Source organism: Alosa pseudoharengus, unplaced genomic scaffold (genome assembly GCF_046254945.1).
Source record: "Alosa pseudoharengus isolate Yale_2024_CS ecotype anadromous, Long Island Sound unplaced genomic scaffold, YU_APseudo_1.1 YU_APseudo_1.1_scf_1, whole genome shotgun sequence".
NCBI classification, from domain to species: Eukaryota; Metazoa; Chordata; class Actinopteri; order Clupeiformes; family Clupeidae; genus Alosa; species Alosa pseudoharengus.
Genome location: NW_027468564.1, coordinates 14,027,263 through 14,038,380, shown reverse-complemented (window position 1 = coordinate 14,038,380; position 11,118 = coordinate 14,027,263). Strand labels below are relative to the sequence as shown.

The 11,118-nt window shown below is 40.7% G+C and overlaps 1 protein-coding gene across 1 annotated transcript in view; it reads right to left on the bottom strand.

Annotated features, from left to right (window-relative positions):
• Positions 1-10,782, bottom strand: part of uncx4.1 (Unc4.1 homeobox (C. elegans)) — an 11,732-nt gene extending 950 nt beyond the window's left edge. Inside the window, exons 1-3 of the mRNA XM_076278616.1 lie at positions 10,512-10,782; positions 9,306-9,481; positions 1-109 (exon numbers count right to left, since the gene is read on the bottom strand). The exon at positions 1-109 is cut by the window's left edge and continues 950 nt beyond it. Coding sequence (XP_076134731.1) covers positions 1-109; positions 9,306-9,481; positions 10,512-10,782 — 556 coding nt within the window. The remainder of the gene's footprint in view (positions 110-9,305; positions 9,482-10,511) is intronic.
• Positions 10,783-11,118: the final 336 nt, after the last annotated feature.

Below are 11,118 nucleotides of genomic sequence, written 5' to 3'. Positions count from 1 at the left end.
TGGGCTCGCCGCTGCAGCTGGTCGGGTGGGCGTTGTGCGCCGGGCGGCCCGGACCCTTCTTCGTGTTCTCCTTCTTACGCCACTTCGCCCGGCGGTTCTGGAACCACACCTGTAGGAACCAGAGTGAGAGAGCTAGAACTTAGTGTTCCGATTCAGATATGAACATATATATCATATTTAAATATATAATATAACCACACCTACAGGAACTAGAGTAAGAGATCTAGAACTTAGAACATATATCATATATAAATATATAATATAACCACACCTACAGGAACCAGAGTGAGATCTTGGGCTTAGCGTTCTGATTCAGATATAATCACATATGTGACCCTACAAGGTGAAACCAGTCGCTTTGCGCACAGTGCTATTTTGAGAAAATCCACGATAAGCAAATGTACGGGTTAAAATGTCCAATTTCACGTTTTTGCATAATTCAACAGTGTACAGTCTACACTTTCATATTGTGAACAAATTTTACAGAAAAACATACGTTTTGACTGTTAAACCCTGACTTTATTTAGGTGACAATTTAATTTAAAGGTGATTTTCTCCTCTTCTGGCTATCGTGATGGAAGAACCATGCCAGCTTTGGATGCGGTTATCTTAGCGATACTTTTTGCAATACCCTCGAAATACATATCGTTGGAAAGCTTTGTTTATGGCCGTTCATGTGAGCACAATAACTTAATTTTGTAAATTTGAAGCGACTGGTTTCGCCTTGCAGGGTCACATATGATAAATCATATCACCACAACTGCTGAGGCCGGAAAGGAAGACCTGTACATTGCATAGTCCTGTCATGTTGCATTCTAGTACATTGCATAGTCCTGTCATGTTGCATTCTAGTACATTGTCTAGTGCCAGCTGTACCTTTGTAAAATGTAATGGACATTTATGGAAGTATTGTGGGTCGTGTAGGACAACAGTCGGTTCTAGCTCTGATGGCAATATTGTGGGTCTTGTAGGACAACAGTCGGTTCTAGTCCTGATGGCAGTATTGTGGATCTTGTAGGACAACATTCGGTTCTAGCCCTGGTGGCAGTATTGTAGGTCGTGTAGGACAAAAGTCGGTTCAAGCTCTGATGGCAGTGTTGTGGATCATTTTCACATATATTATATTTTCATATAACGTTTTTCTTTTTTAATTCAGCATTCCAAACAGGAAAGACTCGTTTTCAATCCCGTCTGAGATTTGGGACGGCAGGACACTCAAAATGCCTGCTTGTCTTGAAGCTCTTCATGACCTGTTTGAATCACTGTCCTTCTGTACAAATGAACTTACTAAGGGTCTCCACTTTTACACTGACAGCATGACACTGCAGCCTGCATTTGTTTGTTATGAGCAGACTCCATTCCTCCTTCATTTATGTTTGTTTATTTGTATGTTTATGTTTATGTATACATTTATGTTTATGTTTTAAAAAGCGACATACAGTCTTTGAACGGATATTAGATAAAATACCGGTTTGAAATAAAGTTGGAACTTAGTTCATTTATTAATACTAGTGCAGTGCCCGTTCCAACTTGCTATTCCTGTAGCCCAATTACATGCCTGCAGGTAGGCCTGCTTTAAAAATAGGATGATAGGGAAACCATAATTCCAGGTAAGCATTCAATAATGAATACAGATAATATAATAATATAATAAATGTGAAGTGAGCAGAATTTAAGCATGGCTGCATGTGACATTTTTTACAAATCAAAATGACACAATCCTAACAGCTGTTTTGAGTCAATGCTATATGGGTCAGTGACAGATAAGGGTTGGTAAGATGAGAAAATTAAAAATATGTTTAAACCTTTAAAACAAAACATGCCTGAGGTTTGCTAAAGTGTATACTTTGTATTTCTGTTGTATTCATATTATTTAATATGACGTGTATGCTATTTTTTAACAAGCATATGGGTGAATGACGTGACGCTCATTTTTTTGTGTACATATGGGTTACATACATTTAAAATGGTTAAAATTTGAAAATAATTTGACAAATTATTTTTAAATATCATTTTCATCAAACCCTAATCTTAAAGCTTTGGATTTATTTAATTTTGAAAGAGTATTAACTGAATTTGGGTAAAATTGTCAACACGGTGTAACCACAAAAACATGAACCAAATAATTACACTTGCTGAAAAAAATGTAAAATACTCTCCAAAATCCCTTCTAAAATAATCTGGCATGATCTTGCACAAGAACTTTTCAATATTTAATACAAGTAATGAAACCCCATTGTTCTGAATGTTTGAATTAATATGGGGAATCGTGTCTGTCACATCAACCACTTAAAATGTCAAGTGGTGTAACCACCATTTAAGGAGCAATTTTGTATGTATTATGTCAGAGAATCATGTGACAGGAAATTATGTCATAGAGGAAGGACCCTTCAAGACCCCAACTGCTATGAGTCAAGGTTAGCAACTCTCTTAAAGTAACATAATAGTGTTTTTAGGCCATGGCCAGGCAACCTTAGGTTACATGTCAAATGGTATGACCTATTAAAAATGTTGATAAATCATAATAATCATAAAATATTCAATTTAATATAAAAACTTTGTTTGAATATTCACATAAAGGTGAAGTGTGTACATAATTGTCCATAATAATGCCTGCAAATTTTGCTTTTAAATAGAAATGTCATGTTTGTGGTTACACCATTTGACAATTTAACAGGCTGTTAGTTCTAATTTTGAATAACTTGATGATAGAGAAAACAAACCATTTTGTGGGATGATGCATCATCATATGAAATTTGCAACGGTGTGACTCACGGTGTGACTCTGGTGACATCACACTCTGTCTGCCACTCGATGCTTGTTGCTGGTTGTGCTTTGCATGTGTGGCATTCTGAGACGTTCTTTAATTCGGGACCATTATCGCTCGTTTCAATTTAGGACCTTGCAGTTGGAATTGTTGTTTGCTTATTCAAAGTCTAAAGACAGTACAAAGTAGCCTGGGCTATTCGAAGTGTCCGTTTATTGCACATCATTTTTTATGTCATTTTGAAGAGCCACTGCATACCTGTGTGTGTTGGCGTGTTGTTGCAAAATCCGCCTGAGTCATTTTATACAAGCAAACCGCATACAGGGTGTCTTTACTGTTGAGGTCAGACATGTTAACACATGTTGCACTCGCTTAAGTTTTTACCCGTGTAACCTACACTGCTCCAGTTCTGCCAAAGCCCTGCTTCTATCCTCACTGGTAGCTTACAGTACAGTGCTGTGTGGGAGGGGGAGTGGCTAGCGGCGAAAGCCAATGAGTGCTTCTTTTACCGATATAGGCTATTTAACGATATCTTTTGCATTTCTTATTCAAACAACGTCAATTTGGCACTGCACTTACTCATGCCCCTAGCAAGACACCTGCCAAGTTTAAAATCAGTCTGACAAACGATCAGCGAGATATGCGTGCCACAGACACACACACACACACACACACTTATTGCTTTATAGATAGATAGATTATTATTATTATTATTATTATTAGTTCATTTAGTTGACTCCATTCCTCCTTTTCTCCTTTTGCCATATTCTGGGGTTAAGTTGTTTTATTTCCATCATATTCTGGGGTCAAGTTGTTTTATTTCCATCATATTCTGGGGTTAAGTTGTTTTATTTCCATCATATTCTGGGGTTAAGTTGTTTTATTTCCATCATATTCTGGGGTTAAGTTATTTTATTTCCATCATATTCTGGGGTTAAGTTATTTTATTTCCATCATATTCTGGGGTTAAGTTGTTTTATTTCCATCATATTCTGGGGTTAAGTTATTTTATTTCCATCAAATGACCCTGGACTATTCCAGTGGAGTTAAGGAGTTATTTTATTTCCATCAAATGACCCTGGACTATTCCAGTGGAGTTAAGGAGTTATTTTATTTCCATCAAATGACCCTGGACTATTCCAGTGGAGTTAAGGAGTTATTTTATTTCCATCAAATGACCCTGGACTATTCCAGTGGAGTTAAGGAGTTATTTTATTTCCATCAAATGACCCTGGACTATTCCAGTGGAGTTAAGGAGTTATTTTATTACCATCAAATGCTGCTCCCTTTCCTTTCCATACAGTTGGTCTGACCACACCACTCCTCTCTGAAATGACCCTGGACTAGACTGAGCTTACAGTAGACCTGATGAAATATGTTTTCTTTTTTTACCAGAGGACAGATTTATCTGGGATTTAGGATCTATTTAAAGATTGTGTTACACGTGCATGCCTGTCACAGAACAGTTGTGAAGTCTAAACATGCTATGACATAGGACTGCCAATTGCAAAAAAGACAAACCACAAAATCTAAACTATATAGCAATCCTAGGACTATAGTGAAGACATGTAGTATAATCTATACATTACTCTACAATAGGACTAGTGAACTCATGTAGTATAATCTATACATTACTCTACAGTAGGACTAGTGAACTAATGTAGTATAATCTATACATTACTCTACAATAGGACTAGTGATGTCATGTAGTATAATCTATACATTACTCTACAGTAGGACTAGTGAAGTCATCTAGTAAAATCTATACATTACTTTACAATAGGACTAGTGATGTCATGTAGTATAATCTATACATTACTCTACAGTAGGACTAGTGAAGTCATCTAGTAAAATCTATACATTACTTTACAATAGGACTAGTGAAGTCATGTAGTATAATCTATAATCTGGCTATGGCAGGTTTGGCCCCCAATTGTTTTTGTTTTTGTTGGCGGAGTGAATGAAATAAATAAATGAAATAAATATGACCAGGCAGTAGGGTTGCAGCAACTATCTGATTAGTTGTCAACTATCAAATTGATCGCCAACTATTTTCATAATGGTTAATCGGTGTCTGATATTTTTTTTTCAGGAAAATACCTGCAGACTTTTAAACGTGAATCGATTTATTAACTCTTCTATGACAGTAAGCAAAATATAATTTGGCGTGTGAACAAAACACATCATTTAATTTTCATTTCAGATTTAATTTTAGGATTTGTAAAGCACTGATGGACATTTTTTTACCATTGTTTCACATTTTATCGCGATTCAACAATAAATCGATTAATCAAAGGAAATAATCGACAGCTTAATTAACTATAAAAATAAACGCATTAAGACCTAAAGACCGATAAAATAAAGTTGAGCAGTCCCCCCCCCCCCCCCCCCCCCATTCCACACTCCCCTCTTAATTGCCTGTAAATTGTTGCTGTTGTTGTTGCTGGTTGCTTTTCAATCAATGTACTTCTGCAGGCCAGCATTTTGGTAGGGCACAATTACTTTCGGCTGTCCATTACAACAAAATCATATAAAAATAACAAGTAAGAAAATTATTAATTCTATTTTGTCAAGAATTAAGATATGAAAAGTCTGGGTGGACACATGACCACTCACAACTTCTATGGGCATGTACGTTGCCACTGAGGACAAAGGTTAAAGGTTAAAGTTGACCAAAGTGTTGAGCTTATACAGCTGGGGCCTATTGCACAAAACTAGGATAAGGGATTAAGCCGGGATATCTTGGTTATCCTGGCTCAATTTATCCGTGATCCAGTTGCACAAAAGCGGGATAGGGGGCAGCAGGATATGTTATGGTATAAGTTACCATGGCGATTTATTCTTTGGAGCTAGCCTGCTCCAGACCAGGCTAAGTTCCAGGATCTATTTAATCTCATCCCTTATCTCAGTCAGCAGTCACCACAAACGGAAACCAATAATTATTCCACTGCCCACTACACATTGTTATCACATATACCTAGACCCATTGTCATTATTTAAACGTTTGTGATCATTAATTAACTTTTACATACTCGCCATTCCCGACCTGTCATGCGACAATGGGACATCACGGGAGTGCCTAACCATTTCGCACGTGGTGGTCGCGGAACTAGTTGCAATATTCTCCTAAACAGAGGTGTTGCTGTTTCTATCAGTGAATCTGTGATCGGTGGCGGGGTCTATTTGAGGGAGCCGTGAGCGCGCACTTATCCAGGATAGGTTTCACCTGGCTTGATGAATCCGTGTCTGCTCATCCTGGCTTGGTCTTTGTGCAACCAATTAAGCCTGTACGCTCTTGTTTTGGATTTATTGAGCGCAGCTCATTAACTTATCCCGGATGTGTTAATTCTGCTTTTGTGCAACGGACCCCTGGTCTTGGGCTTGTTGTGTTGTGTTTTGTTGTTGTTGTTGTTGTTAAGTGATTGTAAGTAACCACCAGTATGTGTGTTCGTACATCTTTGCCATAATTTCCACCTATCTTGCATTTATGTTGCGGGCGGGCCTACAGTTATTTTCAAAAACTATATATTTAAACGTGTGTGCTTAGTTCTTTGTAATTTCACTCTCTCAATGATAGATAGATAGATAGATAGATAGATAGATAGATAGATAGATACTTAATTGATCCCCAAGGGGAAATTCAAGGTCTCAGTAGGCTAGCATACAGACATCACACACAACATGCACTAACAGCAGAAAAAGTAATAAAAGTATATAATAGCCTAATATAAAAAGCACAACTAAGCAATAAGGACATAAGGACAGTCAAAGATAAAGAATATACTAAAATATACATTTAAGATGTTGTGGAAATAGGCCTACGTCATAAGTTCAGTCACTTATAAGACCTGGGCTGCATATTGCTACATCATCACCAAATCAGACCACAGACACTAAACAGACACCATCAGACAAAAGTCTTTGGTGTGTGTTCAGACCACAGACACCATCAGACAAAAGCCTTCTGTGTGTGTTCAGCTCCACAAGACAGGGAGCAAAATACTAGGCCCATTATACTGTCCATCTGCCCTCTCCGCTTCTCATAGAGACATTAATGACATATTAGGAGTTATTTGGTGTAAACATAGTTCAGTAAGAACGCGGGCTTACACTTGGCAAACCCGAGTGAAACCTAGCCTACCACTTGGCGATTGGATCAAAGGGTACTGACAGGCCGGCCGGCGGCTAGCGCGCGCTCCTAATTATTTCTAAACAAACAAACCAATGATCGGCCCGCAGGGCGCAACTCTGTGACGTTCAGCACATAAACAGCATTTACGAGAGCCAGACTGGAGCTACCGCGACTGACCCCGCAAATAACAACAGTTACGTCACCAAAATAAACACATTACATGTTGGAAACTAATCATCTCTCTCTCACACACACACACACACTCTCTCTCGCTCTCTCCCTCTCTCTCTCTCTCTTTCTCTCTCTCTCTCTCACACACAAGCCTAGATGTAAACAATTTCGCGGCAACATGAGCTCGGTGTGCTTTGTCAATGTGTCAGCATAGGTTTCGTCACGTCGCGCAAACCCACAGATGGGCTCGCTTTAATTGTCCATTCAATCGATGTGAGAACTAATTCTCTCAATTACCACTGATTCTAGCGTGGCTAATTTGAGGCCCGCGACCACCCCCGCCTTCCCCATCTCCTCGCGCGCACCCTCCCGTCTGCGAGCGAACAGATTTTAGTCAAGCCGAGCCAAGGGTCCCTCGTGCGGCCGTCTGTTCCGCACTGATAACGGCGGCATGAGCACGCGGAAAGCGAAAAGCTCGCCCGTCTCTCCCATCATCGTCTGAATAAAAACGACAAAAAAGGCGGTGTATACACGCGACTCCTTAAAAGGCATCCCAATCGCGCGCACGCATGCAAACCTGCGGATAAGCACAGCTTAGGCCGTTAGCTGAATACCAGGCAATAATACGGCGGCTTACCACCCCCACCCCGCTCCTCCCCTCACCACTATTAAAAGATCTAACGGCTTATGGCCTGGCATCACTTTCTATCTCCGTTGTCTACGAAGCCAAATACCCTTCGGCTCATTTAGACTGCACAGAAATGAGTCTACAATTTTTACCGTTTCAATTGTGCTGACGAAGACACCAATTGACCCCAAATGATTCTGAAACAAAAAGCCCCGCATGCGTCTCGTCTTTGATGTGGTGAAGTGGCGGCTTTGAGTGTACCGGGAGTCTGTCGCGACTCGCGAGCGCTGAAACAGACTGCCGAGAGCTGTGCGCTCCAGGCGCGGGTTTCGTCTCGGGTAGGCCTATCTGGGCTGAGGCGAGCGGAGACGGTGTGTGCAGTAGCCTAGTGGGCTAGCCTACATTATCTTCGGTGGATGATGATGATGATGATGGTGATGATGATGAAACAGTTTTAAGAAGTGCCTTCTGGTCGTTATTGTCCACTGAGCAGGAGGATCTCTGTCTTATTTATCTATTCGCTAAAAACAAAACCTTAATTAAGCCTCAACTGGCACGATTAAAATAACCAGTTAAATAGTACTGCTTTGATCTAAAGAAATCAATCTGCTTTGATTTATATGGTCATCTTACTTACCTTTAGCGGATGAAATATAGACGCTATTTTTCGATGTATAGGCTAATATATAAGTTATAGATACCTACATTATATAAGTAATAATACATTCCAGAAAATGCAGAGGAAAATGCTTATATTGTTAAATGCTGTTTTGGGGAAAAAATATTCTTTATCTGGCAGATTGATGGCGATGTTTTATTCTGATTTCAAACCAAGGAAAACCAATTTCGCAGCCATATTAATTAATAAAAACCTCAAACTATGTCACCACAGCCCCTTGAAATAATAATAATAATAATAATAATAATAATAATAATAATTCGTAATTTACTCATATACATAGCCTATTATATGATAAGCCTACAAAAAGGTCGTTGTATAACAATACAAGTGGTCATGATCGTATTATTCTTATACTTATTATTATTAGTAGTAGTAGTATAAAATTGTTGTTGTTGTTGTTGTTATTATTATTATTATTGACGGTTGTTGATCATACAAAATAATAATAAAAGAATAACGCAAAGGCTGAGTTACACGAGAGGGTTACACAGACGGAAGCTCTCGCCTTGATCACTTCAGCACCTGGCTAACGAGGAGACCTCGCGCCAACCCACTGGGAACAGGCCGTAACCTCATATCCTCCAACCACACCGTGGCCACACAGCGGCTCGACCTCCCTCAACACACACACACCATTCTACACGAGCTCCTGCCGCTCCCACGTCTGCTGTTTCTTTGTAATGTGTCCACATCTACCGGGGTATGTATGCGACACGCGCAAAGCCCCACGCATCCACGCACACATCCACGTGGATGAAGTTACTCATATGTGGATCCAACACCTGACAGCTCTTGACGTTCAGTCGATGAGCCTGGCCATTATAACGTTAGATGAACATGCATTAATTTATGAGGGATTTTAAACGTGGCGGAAGGCAAACCAGCGTCTACAAGTAGTCGTAGGTTCTATTTCTCACGTTGTTACCTGGACTCGCGACTCTACGAGGTCGAGGCGCAGCGCCAGGGCCTCGCGCATGAACACATCGGGGTAGTGGCTCTCCGTAAAGGCCTTCTCCAGCTCCTCGAGTTGCCAGCCGGTGAAGTTAGTGCGCGTGCGTCTCCGCTTGCAGCCCGGACTGTCCTTCTCCGGGTCTCCTGAGTCTTCAAATGAGAGAGAGAAAGAAAGAGAGAGAAAGACACACACACACACACACACAGGGAGAGAGAGAGACACACACACAAACATAAACATATGAACACTAGCAATAAACACACACACACACACACTCACACAAACACACACACACACACACACAATAAATTATAGTAAACCACATCTAATAATACTGGAATATAATATAGGCATGCTATAACGTACAGAATCATATTACAAATGCTAAAATAAAATGTGTATAATTTTAATTGATGTTATGTTCAGTTGATTGTGAATTGTTGTCTGTGTCTGAGATTTTTTTAGAATACATATACATAGCCTAAAATATGGGCTTTTTTAGAATACATATATACTGTAACTTAGCCTATAATATGGGCTTTTTTAGAATACATATATACTGTAACTTAGCCTATAATATGGGCTACTTGTGTTTTTTTATCACTGCTGTTACCAGTTTGTGTTAAATATAAAAAATACAATTTTATGATAGTGCAAATAATAATAGGCTACATATACAATGTTACCAAAAATGTTTGACTTCACATTTTCCAAACTGACCGAGATGAATGCACTCGAATTACAGTCTCTCATAAAATTCAAAGAAAACTGATTATCCAACGTCATGTCTTATGCATTAGCCTATTTCTTAAAGCCGGGTCTTTGTTTAACGCGTATTTTTTGTGTAATAATTATGTTGGTTTCATATTGCTGTAAAGACCAAAATAGGCTATTATCTCGTCCCTTCACTATTAGTTAAGATGTTAATGGATAAATGCGAGTTCTAAGCAGCCAACATTAAGTGCTTTAAGATTTCGAGTGATTATGTTTCTTTCTTGATTTGTTGGCGATGGAATATCGCTGGATATTAAATCATTTCGGCGCGCGCAGTCCCTCCCGGACCCGTGCCAGTGCCCTAGGCGCTGCCGAGCTATGAGGCTATTTCTGCTGCTCAGTGATGTGTGTGTGTGTGTGTGTGTGTGTGTGTGTTTGGGTAGATGTAATAATTAACACGCTTACCTGAGAGCTTGTAGTGATGATTGTCTCCGTTTAAACCGCCGCAGCCGGACGATAAGAGCGGGTTTGTGTTGGTCACAGACGCCGAGCAGGAGCCGTTCAGTAATCCGTCTATGGAGAAGGGAACGGCGGCGCCCGAGGGTAGCTGGTGCCCGGCCAGGTCGTAAACGTGGTGGTGATGACCCAAGTGGTAGGAGAACCCCATCCCGACCATGCCGCCCAGGGAACCCCCGAAAGGCGCGTGGGAGTGCTCGAGTATCCGGCTGTCCATCATTTTCCACCAGCGGCGACGGCTCGAGGACAGTGGGGCGCTCGGCTCGGCTCGGCTCGGCCGTCGTGAACTCAGAGCGCGTGCGGCAGCAGCGGCACGAGCAGCGGACAGGACGTGGACATGCCGCGCTCGGAATGAAGGAGAGGCGCGTGAGCGCAGAAGATTTTCCCCCCACTTTGTCAACACAAGGCCTCCCACCTCCTTTCCCTTCCGCGAGGAATCCGCGGCCTGGGAGCATACAGTTTGGGGACCAATAAGAAACGCTAATCGACGCTGACGTCAGAGACGTAGCTCTAAACCATTTTCCATATCGATTGCTAATTAGCCCTGACACCAACC